Raw genomic sequence first — 20,940 nt, forward strand, 5'->3', positions numbered from 1 at the left:
ATGTGTCGAAGACAAAGTACATGCTAGTTGGTGGAACCGAGCGCGACAGGGCCCGCCTGGGAAGCAGTGTTACGATAGATGGGGATACCTTCGAGGTGGTCGAGGAATTCGTCTACCTCGGATCCTTGCTAACGGCTGATAACAATGTTAGTCGTGAAATACGAAGACGCATCATCTGTAGAAGTTGGGCTTACTACGGGCTCCAGAAGAAACTGTGGTCAAAAAAGATTCGCCACCGCACCAAATGTGTCATGTACAAGACGTTACTGAGACCGGTTGTTCTCTACGGACATGAAACGAGGAGGACTTGCAAGCACTCGGAGTATTCGAGAGACGGGTGCTTAGGACCATCTTTGGCGGTGTGCAAGAAGACGGTGTGTGGCGGCGAAGAATGTACGAGCTCGCCCAACTCTACGGCGAACGCAGTATCCAGAAGGTAGCTAAAGTCGGAAGGGTACGATGGCAGGATATGCCCATGCCGGACAGCAACCCTGCAAAGATGGTGTTCGCTTCCGATCCGGCAGGTACGAGACGGCGTGGAGCGCTGCGAGCGATATGGGCAGACCAGGTGCAAAACGACTAGGTGAGCGTGGGGCGTATCCGAGGATGGAGAGATGCGGCCTCGAACCGTGTATTGTGGCGTCAAATTATTGATTCAGTTTTATCTGTTTAGATGTAGACTAAATAAATGAAAATGATATGCCTATTGTCATAATAGGCGCTCAAAATATACCAAACCAGTTTTTTCGACTCACATGGAACATGTTGCCCAATGCTTCATCATAGAAACTGAATGGGATTTTTTGACGTAGAACTACGTCCGTCTTTTCTATATCGGGGTACACGTTACGACTGCAAAATCAGTGCGTTAATGCCAGATGTGTGCCGCGGTACCAAACAAAAATAGTCAACATGTGATACCACCACGACTGGATATGTCTTTGGTTGTCATCTTAGTGCTAATGGCGTAAGGCCACCCATCGCATCAAGATAACAATCATAGGGAAGGGAATAATATTTGATTATAAATATACTGCCGTCATACGCATATTTGTCCCATGTTTGCTGGGATTTCCTATGTACACGGGACAGTTATGCGTATATCACAGTATATCACATATAAAAAAAAAAATTGCCGCGTCGAACGCAATTCATTAACCCCCCACTTTTCCGGCGTTGAGCTACCAACATCATGTTGAATCCTTCTTGATTCATGCACGATCCGTTCGTTTTTCACATAATGAGCACGGTCACAATCAGCAACAGCCATCCTCCTAAATCATGGCTCTACAGAATAAACAATTCGCATCGTTGACAAAACAAACCGAATACATGATTCGTATCCGCCAGATCAAACGAAAAAAGAGACATTTTCTTTCTTCCGTCTCGTAATATTTCACTGTCTTTCAAGCGATCAAAGCTCAGCGCCTTGAAACTTTCCACCGTCAACAGCAATCGAAACTAAATTTAAACCAATTTGGCACCGAATGGTGAAAACCGCCAAGCACGCTAATCGTACCGTGATTGGTCGGTACCTTTGGTGGGACTCTGTCATCACCTCACGATTATAAAACAGAAAAGCGAAAACTACCGGCGATCAAATATCTTAGTAATGTTGGCGCCACACCACTGTTATTATTAGAAATGCACTCGCTTTTATCTTTTCCTAAGTTCGAACCGATCTATCCCTACAGCAGTCCCTGTTTCTGCAGATCCAGGTAGACCTTCTTGCTGAGAATGTTACCCCGCGAGTCCTCGAATTCCTCCTCGTTGGCGGGAACCCACATCTTGGAGAAGGTCTGCTCCTTGACCTTGTCCCACAGCATCAGCGCGTCCTCGATCTTGGTAATGTTGGCAAAGTGAGCCGTGTTTGGAATACCCAAACAGCGCATTCCGTGCGCATGTCGCCACTCGGAAAAGTGGTTCTGGAACGCTTTCGGTCCGTTGTACTTGTAGTTGCCGCAAATTTCGCACTCGTACGTAAAATGCAGCTGGTGCAACTTGTACAGCCAGTAGGGGATGGGTTTTCCGTCGTACCCGAGCGGCAAATTTTTTGGATTGTATGGAATTCCATCGTCGTCGTCGGATTCGACCTCATCCATACTATCCTCATCGCTCTCATCCAGGGTGTATCGCGCCTGTTTGCGCTGCAGATTGATCTTGGTTTCGTAGATCTGGTCGTCCACCAATTCGGCTAGTTTGGTGATTTTGAACTCCAACAAGGCGATGTCCTTGTCCTTCTGATTGTACATCAGCCGCTTATGTTCGTTCTCCTTGTTCTTGTCCTCCTTGCAGGCGAACAAACGCTGAGCGCGTTCTTCCAGTGTTCCGCCACACTTCATTCCCATTGCCTACGGTGAAAATTATTAATCATTAGTACACTGACCCCACAATCATGGGTCACACACTAATGTGGGTCATTTCAATTTGATCAGCATGCAAAATGGAGTGACTAATAATTGTTACAAAGTGACCCATATATGTGGGATCAGTGTATTCATACCAAAATTCAATTCATGGAAAAGTTCTCACCTGCAAAGCAGATTTCAATCGGTCCAACCCCAAGTAGTTCAAATCCTCCCATTTGGAAAACTCATTCAAATTTATCAACGCATCTTCCTCGCAATCCTTTCCGCGCTCCCATCCGGGAGCCTCGCCGTTCTTCCACATATCCTCGAACTGCAGCTCGTTCCTCTTCACCGTGTGCTCCAATTCGAAGAACAGCGGCCGACTTCTCGTTATAAAGCCATACAAATAGTCGTGCAACAACTCCAGGTACTTCTTGAACCTAACGTTCTTCTGTTTCCGCGGGACGTCCGAGAATTTGTTAAATTCCGACAAGTACGTGATATAATCGATTTTATCCACCCCCTTCAGATTGATGTAATTGTCGAAGCACTCATGCAGATCCAAATACTGGCCGTAGTTTTCCACATCACTGAATTTAACCACCTCCGCCAGGTAGGCGGGATCGTTCAACTGTTCCCGCAACTTGGAAAATTCAATCGACGCCGGAACGGCCACATTGTTGCCATGATTCTGATGGAACTCCACCAGCGAATTGAACTGGCTGTAAAACTCTTTGAACTCGTTCACGCTCATGTTGGTGATTTCCTGCTTGCGCTCGCCATCTTTATCTTGGTACAACTCCAGCAGCGATTTGCTGCAACTCTGGTACCGCTCCAGATAGATTTTGATCCGATGGTCGGCCAGAACCTTTTCCTTGGTCTAGAAATAAGAGCCGAAGCGTAAACACACGAAATCGCTTTCAAGAAAGGAACATTTTTAGATCCAAACTTACCGTTTTTTTCGGCGTTTGCAGTTCCTCGGACATGGCCATCACCAAGCGGTCGCACTCCTCGTGCAACCGGCGCTGAATTTCAAAGATTGTTTCCATTTTTTACGGTGGTAAATGGAGAAAATTGATTTGCTTCAAATTTTTCCTCACAACAAACAACGAAACGCGATGCAAACGATTTGACAGCTCAACCACGAATGACAGCGAGAGTGAACGCAGTAGCAAGTGAGGGCGATCCAATGAGTATAGATAGAAGGTGAGGAAGAAGACCAAATGCAAGTGTATTATAGTAGATGATGGAAAATGTAAACAGCAAATGGTGACGTACATATTTGCACGGCTTCTTATGGGAGCTCGTTTGAATGTAGTAGTGAAAGATTTTTCGCCATACACGAAAGGCACGCACACAATATATGGATTTCCATACCTTAGCATTTATTTACATTGAGGGCGATCTACGGAGTCGTGAGTCGTGAGGAAATGAATGTGAGTGAACTTTTGCGAGCCACGTTCGATGAGAAGCGCAGCAGGAGTGAGAGAGAATTGAAAACTACACGCTCAGCAAATTTTATTCAAATTGTTTTATATTTTTTTACCAAAAGAGTTGAGAACATGAATATAAAATCAATTAACATTTATAGACGAATCCAAGTAAAAATAAGAAGAAGACACACGACGGTGTTAACTTTTGACAGGTCCTACAGCACAGCATAGGAAGATCATTTTAAAATGCTTATAATAAATTCTAGACAAAATGTAGGGTAAAGTGCCCAATAGTGGACCCCCAACCAATAGTGGACCCTCCAGCCATTTTTGTATTATTACAGCACAATGTCAACATTTTGCTATGAAATTCCATCGGGAGAACCTACCTTACAGTCCTATGATTTGATTACATGCATTGGAAATGCTATGGAAAGTAAAATAAATGATTTTTTACAATTCCATAAAAAATAAACACGAGAGTGTACATTATAGGAATACTTTGGGGGTCCATAATAGGGAAGAAGAACGTCCCGAAACGGAAACATAAAAACCAAAATGATGTGTCGACTATAGGAAGCAAATTCCTATTATGGACCCCAGGGTCTACTATAGGGCGAATTCAGTCAGACTTTAAAATGTTAATTTCAACGAATAACATCGTGTATTTGAGTGTTTTATGTATGTATCGTGAAGAGGAGATGCAGGACTTGGTATTAGATGTCAAGCAGAATTCATATGTTGAAAATTTCTACTCTTCTTGACAAAAAGAGCAAAATTTCGCTACTAGGGGGTCCACTATTGGGCATTTTACCCTAATTAAAATCTGATTGAAGTATGATACGGAAAAAGTTCCGAACTGTATGATAGATACATTTTTGGAAAATATTCAAAAAATTGAGATAAGCTTCCGAATATGTAATTCAGAACTTTTTCCGTACCCTACATTAATCAGATTTTAATTACAATTTATCTAGAATTTATTATAAGCATTTTAAAATGATCTTCCTATGCTGTGCTGTAGGATCTGTCAAAGTTAACACCGTCGTGTGTCTTCTTCTTATTTTTACTTGGATTCGTCTATTGCTTATTTATGCTTTCGGTCGATTAGATACACTCAAAATAATTGTCACTTTAATTCCACTATAAAAAGTCATGTAGACTTTAAAAATCGAAACTTTCATCTGACTTACTGGAATCAAATAAAACTTACTCAAACCACAAAGTACATCTTAATAAGAAATGTAGTGGAATTTATTAGAAAATATTTAAAATAATATCTATATACTCTTCTAGTGAATTCTACTCAAAATTATTGTATGAAAATAATATGAGTGGGGTTCTCAGAGCGAAATGTATGTTTATCAACTATCGCTAATGAAACATTTTGCAAAAGCATTATGAGAACGATTTGCGAAGCAAAATGTTTGAGTATGAAATAGTATTCTACTCCTATTTTTGCCCTCGTCCGCTTCTAGTGGACGGGATACAGATCACTAATAGGGATACTATAGAAAAAAAATATCAAAGTTTCACTTAAAATGTAATTACATGGCCAAACAAAATTCACTTAAATTTTGTTTTTATTTCTATTGAATTGAAAATAATGAGTGCCATCACTAATAAATCATTTAACTTTTACACACGAAACTACATGGAAAATATCTGCATATGTTTTCAAGCAGCTTCTGTAGTGGATAAGATTGGCATTAGATGTTATGATAAAATTATAATAGCAAAATGCCATTACCATCAATCCCTTGAAATCTGCATTTGACATATGTTCTAATGATATGCACTCATTTATTGAGTAACTCGAATCAACGTGTATTGAGCTTATTTGAGCTCCATGGTAAATAACGCACAAATGTTTTTGGTTTTCTCGAGTTCGTGTCAAAACGAATCGACGACGGACATCAGTTTGCTGAGTATTGTTGCGGCGAACGGTCGAGCTTAGAAACCTCGTCCGGTCACGACAATTACGCAGCCGGTAGTGTTGGAATATTGTTGTTTGTTGTTTTATCTGGAATTTCGGAATATAATGTTATCGAGGTCAGGTAAGGAAGGAAGGCATTGTTAGAAATAGAAGATAAGATGAAAAATGACATAAAAATGCTAGCGTCCCCGGTAGGCTCCCTGACGGAAGGGCAGAGGAGTAGGTCGGGTGACAAGAAAGGTGCAGAAAAGATGGCACATTGAGGAAAGCAAAAATTAAAGACAAAAAAGTTGGCAAAATGAAAAACAAAAAAAAACAATGATGAATGCTAGCGTCTCCGGTAGGCTCCCTGACGGAAGGGCAAGAGGAGTAGGCCAGGTGACAAGAAAGGTGCAAAAAAAATGGCACATTGAGGAAAACAAAAATTAAAGGCAAAAAAGTTGGCAAAATAAAAAAACAAAAAAAAAAAACTATGAGGAATGCTAACGGTCTCCGGTAGGCTCCCTGACGGAAGGGCAGAGGAGTAGGCCGGGTGACAAGAAAGGTGCAAAAAAAAGGGGCACATTGAGGAAAACAAAAATAAAGGGCAAAAAAGTGGGCAAAATAAAAAAACAAAAAAAAACAATGAGGAATGCTAGCGGTCTCCGGTAGGCTCCCTGACGGAAGGGCAGAGGAGTAGGCCGGGTGACAAGAAAGGGGCAAAAAAAAATGGCACATGGAGGAAAACAAAAATTAAAAGCAAAAAGTTGTGCAAAATGAAAACAAAAAACAATGAGAAATGCTAGCGTCTCCGGTATGCTCCCAAACGGAAGGGCAGAGGAGGAGGCTGGGTGACAAGAAAGTTGCAAAAAAGATGGCACATTGAAGAAAGCAAAAATGAAAGGCAAAATGAAAAACAAATAAAAACAATGAGGAATGCTAGCGTCCCCGGTAGGAATGCTAGCGTCCCCGGTAGGAATGCTAGCGTCCCCTAACGGAAGGGCAGAGGTTGAAAAAAATATGCCACAATGAGAAAAATAAAAATTGGACTGGAGTTGGAATGGATTTTTGATTTGATTTGAATCGAATTTTGGTTTGGTTTTGGATTAGTTTTGTATTGGATTAGATTTGGATTAAATTTTATTCTTTATTTGGACTGGATTTAGATTGGAATGAATATGGATTGGATTTCGGTTGGTTTTGAATTGAATTTTTGGATTTGTGATTGTATTGGATTTGGATGTCATTTTTTTGGATTTGGATTGGATTTGAATTAAATTTAAATTGGATTTGGATAGGATTTGGATTCGACCTGGATTGAATTTGGATTAGATTTTATTTAAATTGGTTTTGGATTGAATTTGGATTGGATTTGGGTTTGGATTGGTTGGATTGAATTTGAATTGGATTAGATTTTATTTGGATTTAATTTTTGAGTTAGATTTAAATTTGGATAAGATTTGGATTGGATTTGGATTGAATTAAGATTGGATTATATTTGGAATGGATTTCGATTAGATTTGGATTGGATTGAATTAGATTGAATCTGGATTTGGATTGGATTTGGATTGGAGTTGGATTTGATTATATTTGGATTGGCTTTCGAATAGATTTGGATTGATTTGGAATGAATTTGGATTGGATTTGGATTAGACTTTATTTGGATTGATTTGGATTTTAATTTGAGTTGGATTTGGATGGGATTTGGATTGAATTAAGATTGGATTATATTTGGATTGGTTTCGATTGTAGATTTGGATTGGATTGGGTGGATTGAATCTGGATTGGATTTAATTTGGATTCGATCATATTTGGTTAGCTTTCGATTAGATTTGAGTTGGTTTTGGATTGGATTGGAATTGGATTGAATCTGAATTTGGATTGGATTTGGATTGGATTGCATTCGGATGATTGATTTGGATTGGATTTGGATTTAATTCGGACTTGATGCGGATTGGATTTGGATGAGATTTGTATTGGATTGCCATATTTTCAATGAAGATTGATTCATAAGGATTGGTTAATAATGTTTGTCTTGGATCAAAGATTTGCAATGAGGGTACCTCAATGAAATTTGCAATAAAACACCTCAAGAGTAGAGGAGGGGAGAATGTAGTGGATAAGATTGGCATTAATGTTATGATAAAATTATAATAGCAAAATCCATTACCATCAATCCTTGAAATGTCATTTGACATATGTTCTAATGATAGCACTCATTTATTGAGTAACTCGAATCAACGTGTATTGAGCTAATTTGAGCTCCATGGTAAATAACGCACAAATGTTTTTGGTTTCTCGAGTTGTATAAAACAGATCGACGACGGAAATCAGTTTGCTGAGTATTATTTGCGGCGAACGGTCGAGCTTAGAAACCTCGTCCGGTCACGACAGCTCTAAGTGAAAATTATTTTGAGTGTATGTGACCAAATGGTGATTAAATACACTCAAAATATGTCATAATTCCACTATAAAATCAGGTAGGCTTTAAAATCTCATTTATGACGACCTTACTTGTGTCTAATAAAACTTACTCACATGTCATATGCCTACTAAAAGAAATGTAGTGAAATTTAAATGAAACAAGAAAAACAATATCTATATTCTTTTCGTAATACTACTGTCATGAATGATGAAAAATATATATGAACTCAGACAGAAGTCTATTTTTTGCATCAATCGCTAATGAAAAATTGTGCCAAGAAACATCATGAGAGCAATTTACAAAAATAAGTTCTGAGTATGAAATAATTATTTCATAACTCTATTTTGGTCCGTCCCTCTAGTGGACGGAATTATTATCACTCACACGGGTATGCGTAAACTATTATTCCAATTCAGTTAAAATCTATGTGTTTGTATATTTAAATTACTTAAATTTAATTACATTTTTAGTGAATTGAGACAGTGATACCATCACTAACAAATCATTTAACTTCTACAAACGAAACTAGATGGAAAATATCCGCATGTTTTCATGTAACTCTTAAGCAAAATTATTTTGAGGTATGTTATTGACAAAATGGTGAAAAATAAGCTTTATGGACTCTATATTAGCAAAACAAATATAATGTATTATTATCATTTTATGTACATGGTCCTCAAAGCATATGAAGTTGTTAATAATAATTAATGGAAATAAGGGATCAAGGGGCAATATGGACACCTTAAGGTTTTTAATCAATTAGATTAAATATATGTCGGTTTTCTAACAACGTTAAAACTGATCGATAGTTTTTGGAAAATGTGCATTTTTCAGAGTTGCCCAAAATAGGGTGAAGTGCTCCATAGTGGACCCCCAACCAATAGTGGACCATCTAGCCATTTTTGAATTATTACAGCGCATAGTAAACATTTGGGCTACGATCCTTGGGCTCTGGTCCTCACAAGTTCCAATACTCACGCTTCCACGGGTCTTCCGATGACAATTATTGACCACCAGCTAAGGGTTGCGTACTTAGCTGGTAGTGCAGCCTGGGCACTGTTGTCCTTCTGACATCAGCTAGAGTGAGAGGGTGCGTCCTGTGGGGTCTGCCTAGGATGTGGTGGGGTTCGACAGTGGGCTCTGTTGAACTTCTATAAAAAGCTGCATGTGTCCCCAAGCAGGCCCTATCAAAACGACCGTGTGCCGCACAAAGCGCACTAGCCTAGTCCTGGTGTTGGGTGGGACTTTAAACAAATTTGACCCGACTGATCGAGCGTCTGTCCATCAAGGAGGTGCGGCTCCAACAGCGTCTGTTCTGGCATCCAGCGGCTGAGTATGAAATGCTATTCCCCGGAAGCTATACCTAAGATGGCAGCCCCATCCCGGTGGATAGGGAACCTTGGGCCAACAACCTACTGTTCCCGAAACATCAATTTGTTCGAGAATCCGATAATGAAAGAATACGGACTGATTTTACGACAACGATTCTTAGCGCGAAACAACGGACACGAATAGAAACATGGAACGTTTTAACCCTAGCCCAGCAGGGTAAATTGGCAAAACTTCCCAATTAGGCACGCCGCATGAATCTTGAGATCCTGGGACTGAGTGAAGTCCGTTGGCCAAACTTTGGAGAACACAGAATGCCGTCGGAACAAGTTCTGCTATACTCTGGTTTACGAGGTGAACACGCTCCCCGGCATCGCGGAGGCACACTCTGCGCTTATGAAGTGGGAACCTATAAGTGAAAGGATAATCGTTGCCAGACTTCACGGGTCCGAAACCTTACTATAATCCAATGTTATGCGCCAACCGATGCTGCCGATCTGCAAGACAAAGAGAACTTCTACAGTCAACTCAATGCCGTCGTAGATAGAATTCCGAAAGATGATATCAAGATCTGTTTGGGCGACTTCAATGCGAAGATCGGATCCGACAACTCGAACCATGAGCGAAAACGGAGAGCTGTTCGCAGAATTTTGTGGTAATAACGACATGGTGATTGGGAGATCGCTCTTCCCTCATCGACCGGTTCACAAGGTCACGTGGGTCTCCCGTGACGGCTTTACAGAAAATCAAATCGACCACATCTGCATCAGCCGAAAATGGAAACGGAGCCTTCTTGATGTACGGAATAACCGTAGTGCCGATATCGCGTCTGATCATCACCTCCTCATCGGCGAAATACGCCTGCGCATTGCGCGGATTCGTTGGCAGGAAAAGAGAGTTGGACGACGATTCAACACACGCCGACTGGAAAATGCCACGGTGAAACGGTCCTTCGTTAGAGAACTGGAGACGCGTGCTGCAGATATTCCGGAAGGTGGCAGCGTGGAAGACCAATGGACCGCCATCAAGAATGCCTTCATCACCACCAGTGAGAACAATCTGGGCGAACTGCGCACCCAGAGGGAAACAATGGATCACCGATGAGACCTGGAGAAAGATAGAGCAGCGAAGAGCCGCGATAAAGCGATCCAAAAGCAGAGGAGCCAAAGTCTTAGCCCGTCAACGATACGCGGCTCTTGAGAAGGAAGTAAAATGTTCATGTCGACGGGACAAGCGAGCGTGGGCAGACTCTGGCCGACGAAGGAGAGAGAGCCGCCGCAACCCGTGACATGACGCTTAAGCGGGGCGAAGATGAATGCAACGATGCCTGTGAAAGACGCGAATGATCAGTTATTGACCGACCCAACTGATCAGCTGAAACGCTGGTTAGAGCACTTCGAACAACTTTTTCAAGTGCCAGCCAGGCCATCACCACCTCGGCATGATCTGCCTAGGATCCGACGTATAACACGCGTAAATACCGAAGCTCCATCACTGCTAGAGATTCAAACAGCCATCCAAAGCATGTAATCAAATAAAGCCCCAGCTCAAAGCTGACCCCATGACATCCGCTCAACTACTGCATCGTTTATTTCGTAATATCTGGGACACCGCAACTTTCCCGGTCGACTGGATGCAAGGTATCTTAGTAAAGGTGCCCAAAAAGGGTGACCTGACTGTATGCGATAACTGGCGAGGCATTATGTTGCTGTGTACACCGTTCTCAAAGTTCTGTGCAAAATTATCCTAGCCCGGATTCAGGAGAAGATCTGTGACGCCGGTGACTTACGGATTTTTCGGATGTAGAAAACATACACTGTAGAATAGGGCAGTTCAAATTTCAAAAATGTTCGAAAATTCGAACTCCCATATGTTTATTAGCATCATTTTGATAATATAGGAGTCCTGGCAAAATTTCAGGCAATTCGGTGGCCATTTAGGGGTGGCGCGAAGTCAATTTATGTTTATATGGAAATTTGTATGGGGAAAACGTAAAATTTATTCAAGTATCTCTACAGCTGTCGAATCGTGATGAATTCAAATAAACATCCCCAAACTCCCTTTTTGGAATCTATATAAATGAGACCACCGGATAACACATTAGTTATGAGTGGATTGAACGGTTCTATTGACAGTGTGAATATGGTATAAATGGCTAAAATGGTGTAATTAGCCTCAACGTAGCAGTGGAAATGTAAATCAAAATTAATGAGTTACCCACTGGTTGAGCTCAAATAGATTTCAAAAATGAAGGTTGGGGATGTTTATTTGAATTCATGACGATTTAAAAGCTGTAGGAGGATTTGAATAAATTTTAAGTTTTTCCCATACAAATTTCCATATAAACATAAATTGCCTTCGCGCCACCCCTAAATGGCCACCGAATTGCCTGAAATTTTGCCAGGACTCATATATTATCAAAATGATTCTAATAGACTTATGGGAGTTGGAATTTTCGAACATTTTTGAAATTTGAACTGCCCTACTGTAGAACTGTGGTCTAGAACTAACTTTATTACTAATGCTAAGCCGTATATATAAATGAATGTACAATATATTCTACCTGATTTTGACTCATTATCTTTTGGGTCCCTTTCTTATTATCTCTACTTTGTTATCGCCGCCACTATCGGTGCGTCAATATTTTTGTTACAATTTATGGGTCTCTTTCTTGGTCCTTCGTAGAAGATTAGTTTATGACATAATTGTCTCGGGTAGCAGAGAATTATCAACTATGCGCATATTGCAACTAACAATATGCCATGCGGTGCGCTGTATAGCTTAACGAAAATGACAACTTGAGTTTGAAATGCAAATTGATTGATTCGCGTTCGTTACATTCCGGACCCCGTAAATCTACTAGATTTACAATAATAACTATCGATAAGCGATTTATTACTTATTATGAAATGATATTGATATTGTCTTTTACTTAGGACTAGACATTTGTGTTGATTTTTGGATACACATTTCCTCTATACAGGTTCATTTCTGTTTCTTCTGTTTCATTGTTTGGTTGTTGATTCTCTTCTGAACATCTATTATTTTCCATTTTGTTTACCGTCTCCCTTCTAATGTTTTTATGCGACAAAAATTAGTTAATGAGTCCCAGAATGATGCTATTAGTTTCCAACTGAAACCATAGATGTCATATAATATCTGACTATGTATGATTGTATCAACAATAAATTTTAAACCTCGAGCGAATAGGTAAATACCGATGAATGTTGACGTAGTGTTTCCCAACCATGTGCTCCAAGACAACACTTTGTTCCAGTACTTATGTATTGCACCATCAATTATTTTCTCAGATAATAAAGCATCAAATCTAAAGCCTTGAGTATTAGGATTTTGTCCAGCTAAAATTTTATAAACTACAGAAGATGCTACACGTACATTTCTTCATGATCATTTTGATTCGGGATTAAATCTGGTGAATCTAGTTTCTTCGGTTCTAAAGTGGAATTGTGTCATGCCTTCCTTGAAAGTTTTGAGTTTGTTGAAATAAATCATCATTTGTTTCTAAAGATGGCTTTGGCTTTTGAATTTTCCGAACATCTAAAACTGCCACTTTGACGGCTGGCCTTTTATAAATACCTTTAGATGTTTTAATTTCAGCAGATCTTACTTGTCCATCTTTAGCCATTCTAACACTGATTACTCGACCTTTCAACCATGTTCCAGGAGGTGCCTTATCATCAGTTATTACAACAATATCGTCAACTTTAATAGGTTCAATTTGATTAGTCCATTTATTTCGTTTCAACAACAATGGAAGGTACTCTTTCGTCCACCGATCCCAAAAATATTTCCCATAGTTTTGAACCTTTTTCCAATGATGTTTTTCTAAGTGAATTGCTGTTGGATCATAAGGTGGTACATATTCTCCAGCACGACCAATTAGAATATGAAATGGTGTCATTATTTCGTCGTCGATATCTTCTACTGGTATGTGTGTTAAAGGACGAGAGTTTAAAATAAATTCTACTTGGATCAGAGCAGATCTTAAAATTGCTGGTCGTGGTAAACGACTACCATACTGCTTCAGCATTTTGTATAGTGATAACTTTATGATTCTAATAAGCCTCTCCCATACTCCGCCAAAATGCGATGCCGCGGGAGGATTGAATGTCCATTTTAAGGCTAATGCTGCCGCATCACCGTTTCTCATTCTTTTATCAATATTCACAATTAGTTCTTTTAATTCATTGTCAGCTCCAACAAAGTTCGTGCCATTATCGCTGTAAAGGTGCTTAACTTTTCCTCGCAAACAGACAATAAAAGAATCTGTATCTAACTTCTCAGCCATTTCGATGTGAACTGCTCTACTAGACATACATGTAAAAATCACACCCCAACGTTTTTCTCTTGATCGTTTTACTGCAACTTCAAATGGACCAAAGTAATCCACTCCAGTATGCGTAAATGGATAGGGGCAGTAGGGGTAATATGAACATACGGGGCAATATGAGCCACCCTCATTTTGAGCTTATTGACAAGTTTTATCATGTAAAAGTTCTATGATCTTTAAGAGGATGTTCCACATATGCATCAACGTGAAAACCGCATTAAAATTCAATTCAAACATGAAAATATACTTGAAAATGTAAATTTTCACTTCATAGGCAAAATTATTATAAGATTTCAAGTTTATAAATAAGGTTTTGACACAAAACTGATTAAAATACAGGTCAAAAATACACCACAATCAAAAGATATATTAAAATTGAATATTGTGCACACATATTTATATTGATACAAATCTGAATTTATCATAAAACTTTTTTTTTCCCAAAACCAGTCTCTATGGGGCAATATGGGCATACCTGCATAGAACAAGATATCTGGCCTTAAAATGCGAATAAGTTCAAATTTCAGTATTCAAATACAAGAATATTATCATATATGTAAGATTCATTACGAAAAAATTACAACAGCGCATTACTGCGATAGAAACAGAAAAAATGACCATTGACCAATTGAAATGTGGCTGTTCAAACGGTGAAGAGTGGCAAATCAGTTCAGTCCGCTGTTGTGCATTTTTTTCATTTTATTTGATATGGAATACTCACAACTGTTATAGGAATATCATATTCTTCTATATTACGATACTTTTTTCGCCTAAATAAAGGTTTTGGAAGGGTGGCCCATACTGCCCCAAATGGTGGCTCATATTGCCCCGTATAGTCGGGAACACACATTGAAATCAATATATTTTCAAAAGTGCATTCCAACAATTTCCAAACGCATTTTTCGTCATTCATCGACGTAATATGGAAGGTGACATTCTCTAGTATAAGTCTATAACTACATTTGAACGATGCTTTTTTGAGTTTTTCAGCGCTTTTCGGAACGATTTCCTTAGGTGGCCCATATTGCCCCGATCACCCCTACAAGAAAGATTCGGTCCGATAATCTGGTAAGGGTGCCATCATGGGTGGTACTGGTTTTGCGTTAGCAATAATGCATTCTTGGCAATATTTCTTGACCTTTTTCAAAAGTGACCTTTGTTTAATAATCCAAAACTTTTGAAGAATAGCTGCAATTACGACATTGTCATTCTGATGCAAATACCGTTCATGATATGTCTTTACAATTAAAAGAAATATTATGTTCATATGGTAATATAATAGGCTTTCTTGCTGATTCGGGTATGCTTCTTGCGTGTTCCAATCTTCCTCTTGCTCTGAGTACTCCATGATTATCAAGCATTGGACTCAATTTTCGTAAGTTGCTGGATTTTTCTATTTCTTTACCTTCTTTCAGTAATGTTACTTCCTCCATGAAACAATCCCATTGAGCTTTTTGAATATCGCGTTTTCAACCAATTTTACATCATCATAATTAGTGCTACGATCAAAATCTGTTTTATTTTTAACCCAATCAGTAAACTTTTTATTATTAGAGTTCAGCTTAACCAAACGCCACCAGTCCGAAAAATAATCGTCCTGAATAAAAGAGTAAGGATGTATTCTTTGATGAATGTTTACATAGTTTCTCAGCTCTTCATCAGTTTCCATACTTACTGTCCAGTTTGGCCAATAACTTTCTGATTTTCTTAAAATGATGGTCCATTGAGCCATAATGATGCTCCCTTTTTAATTTTGTACCTTCATCAGCAGGGTTTAATGATGATTTTATATATCTCCATTGATTCATTGAAGTTGTTTCTAAGATTTCAGCAACTCGATGAGCTACGAATTGCTTATACCGCCTATGCTGACTATTAATCCATGCTAGGACAGTTTGGCTATCTGACCACATGACGCATTTTGAAATCGAAATTCTTAATTCTTTCCTTACGGTATTCAACAATCTTGTCCCTAATATTGCTGCTTGCAACTCTAAACGTGGTATAGATAACATTTTATTCGGTGAAACTCTTGCCTTTGCTGACACTATATTCACATCAGTGCCATTTTCAGTAACACTTTTCAGATACACAACGGCAGCAAAAGCATTTTCCGAAGCATCTCCGAACATATGCAATTCATAAAATAATGCATTTTTCAAGGTCATACATCTTGGAATCTTAAAATGGGTGACAAGTTTAAGCATATCTATCCAAGAGTTCCAAAATTTGATAAACTATCTTGTAACTGGCTATCCCAATCAGAAGATTCTTTATGCCATTTTGTAAAAGAATTCTACCATGAATTGTGAAGTTCGAAATTAACCCTAATGGATCGTAAATACTCATTACAAACGAGAGAGTTTCTCTCTTTGTAATCAACCTTGTAATTCAATCGATCAAGTTTTAATTGAAATTCGATCAAATCAGTTGATGTATTCCAATAGATACCCAATACTTTATCAGTTGGTATTTCTTTATTCTCGAACCATTTTATTTCTGAAACATGAAGTCTTTCTGAAGGAATAACGTTGGCAAGCTGTTGCGAATTTGTAATAAAACTTCTTAGATGAAATCCAGCATACTGTTGAATATTTATAACACCCTGAACAACTTCAGATGCTTCTTTAATTTCATCAAAGCTATCCAAATAATCATCAACATAAAAGTTATTTTCAGAAGCCTCAGAAGCCTTTGGAAAATCATCCTTAAAAAGCTGTGCATTATAATTTTCACTGCTTGAGCACAAGCAGGAGAACACGTTGATCCAAAAATCATTGATTCCATCACATATACGCTCGGATCCCTATCGGCCTCACATTGTCTCCAAAGGTATCTTTGTGCAGGCTGATCTTCCATAACAATTTTTATTTGCTGAAACATTTCTTGTATATCCCCTGTAACAGCGATTTTGAACTCTCTGAATCTTAGCAAAACACCGAACAAAGATTTTACTGTGTCAGGACCTGAAAGCAGTGCTGAGTTAAAAGATACTCCTTCTACTGCTGCAGCTGCATCAAAAACAATTCTTGATTTAGGTGGGACTTTGTTTTTATTTGTCACAATAAAATGAGGTAAATAATAGGTGTTTGGATGTTCCTGTAGTAGCTCACGTGGGCTAAGCTTACAGGCATAACCCTTTTAACAAATCCTTCAAATGACTCAATTGCCCATTTTCTTAGCTCTGGTTTCCTAGCTAATGTCTTCTCCAACATTTCCAAACGTTTGAAAGCATTATTAAAACTTGGAGGAAACTCATACTTTCAGTTTTCCACAATAATCCTATTGAGTAATGTCCGTTTTCATATTTAATTGTATTTTTAATAATTGATTCAGCTCTTTCTACTTCTGCTGATTTTGGTAATTTATTAACGACGTTGACTCCAAAGTTTTCAGTAGAACAATAATTTTCAAAATTGCTCTCAAATCTGTACTTTCATGCTCTCTAATGCAAAAGAATATGAAGGCTCACCTCTATATACCTTACCGAAAATCAACCATCCTAGTTTGGTACGCGCTGCCATCGGCGAGTTCTCGTCACTTACCCTTCTGTCGGTCGTCAACAACAAATGAGCGTGCTCCATGCCAATTAAAATCATGGGCTTGGCGTTGACGTATCCCTGAACTGGAACATCAGCTAAATAAGTGAACTCCTTCTTCATGTGTTTAATATCCAATGTTTGCGTTGGAAGTTCAATGTTCTCGATGGTCCTGACATCCTTCATTGAATAAGTTTTTTCTCCATGTCCGCGTATCCACAGCTGTACTCTTCGGCTAGGTGATTCCTTTGAAACGTTCTGCGTCCAGGTTAATTCCAGTGGGTCTGACCGTCCATGGAGCCCAAGTTTATCCGCTACCGATTGATCCAAAAGGCAATGACGAGCCGGGATCAAGGAAAGCGAATGTTTCAAAGAGAGTTTTCCATTCTGCAACGTTACTGGTACTATTTGATAATATACCGTTGATTTCCGATTTCCATGATGATTATTGTTAGTTTTGTCCTTCTCCAGATTTGGATTTTCCTTGGGTTTCTCGACGGCTGATTTATGCAATAAACGATTGTGCATTCCCTTGCAACCGTCTATTTTGCATTCTCGCTTGCTTCTGCAAACCTTACTACCGTGTCCTTTGTTCAGGCAAAAAACACAGTTTCAATTGTTGAATTCGTTGTTGCCTTTGCTCAACATTGAGGTTTTTCAATATATTGCACTTGAACGTTTGATGCTCATGCTTACAAACGTTGCACTGCATTTTGAAAGGATTGTTATGAATATTGATTCTGGGCTTTTGTTCCTTTCTTGTAGGTGGTGCTAATCTCCGTAATGTCGTTGCGTGAGTTTGCAGCCACTTATTCAAATCATGGAGAGTTGGCTGACTGACATTTCTTTGAAGCGCTTCTGTCCATGTTATCTGCATACTAAATGGTAGCTTTGATACTATGTCAGTAATTAACCGATAATCATGAAGGAATTCTGGCTTGGCCAATGTTTCCATTGTCACAACCAAATCGTCCAATGCGTTAGCAATATCGATTGTATGGAGTTTGGGTTGATTCAATGTTTTTGTCAGCTCGTTCAATAATTGCTGATAAATAGCCTCCGGTCTCCCATAAATTTCTTCAAGCCGTTGCATTATTTTAGGAACATTAGCTGCCCCTATCATCAAATTTGACACGCTCTTGGCAGCTTGGCCATACAGAGCTTCTTCCAATCTTGATAAATTTTCGAGATTGGTAAATCTACCTTCGGCAGATGTGTCATTAAAAATGCTTTTGAATTTCGGCCATTCACGAGCCTCTCCACTAAATTTTGGAAGCTTGATTAAGGCTTGCCTCGTCACATTTAAAGGACCTTCAGACTGACGTCTGTTTGCCACATCTTGTTGAATTTTCAGCGATTCATTTAGCTGGTTCGCTAAATCAAATTTCATTTTACGTCCAATAATTTCGCTCGTTCGTTTTCCAGATATTCGCATTTTGCGCAAAGGAATCGCTCTTCTTTTGTCGGCGTATGCTTAAGTTGCACACAACTAAGGTGGAACCACCTATCACAATCGTCACAAGACACCATATTATCCTTGGTGTCAGCTTCCTTGCATAAACGGCAGTTTCCGTTCTTATTTTCCACGAATTGGAACATAGCTTTTGATTTTGCCATCGCAAATGTTCACTTTACTATCACCTGGTTGTTTGCTGCTACTTTGCTTCTCTGTTTCCTTTTGCCGGATCTGCGCGTTCACTTCTGATGACAGCTTACAAAGGTATTTCCAACCTTTTTGTTAATTCACACACTGCAGTTTCACTATTTTCAAAATGTCCAATGTCCTAGTTTCACTTGAATTACCACTCTGGGTTTTAATATTCAACACACAAGGTATTTTAGACACGATTCGTGAATATCTATTCACAACTTTCGAATGTTTGCCACTATTGGCTCAAGATTTGTAACAGTTAAATTTTGTGACAATGCACAACACTCAGACTGCACTCCTGGCGTACCAGTCCACTCCAGTATACCACGTTACAAAATCAATCACTCTAGCTATTTATTACGACAATTTTTATTTTTTATTTTTGTCGGAGTCCTTTCCACTTATTCTAGTTGATCTCCGCGCGCCGGTATCACTGCACAATTTCAACACAACGTCGCGAGTACTTTCCTCTCTGGTAGTTCACCAAAATGTGACGCCGGTGACTTACGGATTTTCGGATGTAGAAAACATACACTGTAGAACTGTGGTCTAGAACTAACTTTATTACTAATGCTAAGCCGTATATATAAATGAATGTACAATATATTCTACCTGATTTTGACTCATTATCTTTTGGGTCCCTTTCTTATTATCTCTACTTTGTTATCGCCGCCACTATCGGTGCGTCAATATTTTTGTTACAATTTATGGGTCTCTTTCTTGGTCCTTCGTAGAAGATTAGTTTATGACATAATTGTCTCGGGTAGCAGAGAATTATCAACTATGCGCATATTGCAACTAACAATATGCCATGCGGTGCGCTGTATAGCTTAACGAAAATGACAACTTGAGTTTGAAATGCAAATTGATTGATTCGCGTTCGTTACAAGATCGATGCGACTCTCCGGCGGCAGCAGGCCGGATTCCGTGCCGGAAGATCCTGTGTGGACCATATTGTCACGCTCCGCATAATTCTGGAGCAGGTCAACGAATTCCAAGAGACCCTTTACTTGGTGTTCATTGACTACGAAAAAGCTTTCGACCGTCTCAATCACGAGAGTATGTGGGGCGCCCTGAGACGCAAGGGGGTTCCTGAGAAAATCATCGGCCTCATCGAAGCACAGTACGAGGCCTTTTCGTGTAGAGTGCTGCACAATGAGGTCTTGTCCGATCCTATCCGAATCGTAGCTGGTGTGAGGCAAGGATGTTTTCTATCTCCGTTGCTGTTTCTCATCGTAATCGACGAGATTCTGGTAGATGCGATTGACCGTGAACCAAACCGCGGGCTGTTATGGCAGCCTATAACCATGGAGCACCTAAACGACTTCGAATTGGCTGATGACGTTGCACTCCTCGCGCAACGGCGCTCTGATATGTAGAGTAAGCTCAACGACCTTGCCAAGCACTCCTCTTCGGCAAGTTTAGTCATCAACGTCAACAAAACCAAATCGTTGGATGTAAACACGCTGACTCCTTCCAGTTTCGCAGTAGCCGGGCAACCAGTGGAGCATGTTGAAAGCTTCCCATCTCTTGGTAGCCAAATGGCGTCAGACGGCGGTATCAAGATCGACATAGGCGCACGGATCAAGAAAGCAAGGACTGCCTTTGCGAGTTTAAGAAATATCTGGAGAAACAGGCAGATAAGTGAACGCACCAAAATACGAATTTTCAACTCTAACGTGAAATCTGTGCTGTTATACGCTAGCGAAACATGGTGTGTATCAGTGGAGAACACTCAACGGCTGCAGGTGTTCATTAACAGATGCCTGCGGTATTTAATTCGGGCCTGGTGGCCTCACAACTGGATCTCAAACAACGAGCTCCATCGTCGTTGTCACCAGAGGCCGATAGCAACAGAAATTCGGGATCGGAAGTGGGCCTGGGTCTGCCACACTCTACGTAGGGGCGGAAACGAAATCTGTGAACAAGCATTAGACAGGAACCCAGCG

The 20,940-nt window shown here is 39.7% G+C and overlaps 2 protein-coding genes across 9 annotated transcripts in view; one reads left to right on the forward strand and one right to left on the reverse strand.

Moving 5' to 3' along the window:
* Window positions 1-20,940, forward strand: part of LOC134220005 (uncharacterized) — a 212,489-nt gene that overhangs the window by 169,736 nt on the left and 21,813 nt on the right. The window lies entirely within an intron of this gene.
* Window positions 1,603-3,501, reverse strand: LOC134208022 (splicing factor 3A subunit 3). Its single transcript, XM_062684123.1, has 3 exons — window positions 3,302-3,501; window positions 2,533-3,228; window positions 1,603-2,351 (listed from the first exon to the last, which is right to left on the reverse strand). The coding sequence occupies exons 1-3, from the start codon at window positions 3,395-3,397 to the stop codon at window positions 1,689-1,691; spliced, it is 1,455 nt and encodes a 484-aa protein (XP_062540107.1). The 5' UTR covers window positions 3,398-3,501; the 3' UTR covers window positions 1,603-1,688.

This window comes from Armigeres subalbatus, chromosome 1, assembly GCF_024139115.2.
Source record: "Armigeres subalbatus isolate Guangzhou_Male chromosome 1, GZ_Asu_2, whole genome shotgun sequence".
Lineage (NCBI taxonomy): Eukaryota > Metazoa > Arthropoda > Insecta > Diptera > Culicidae > Armigeres > Armigeres subalbatus.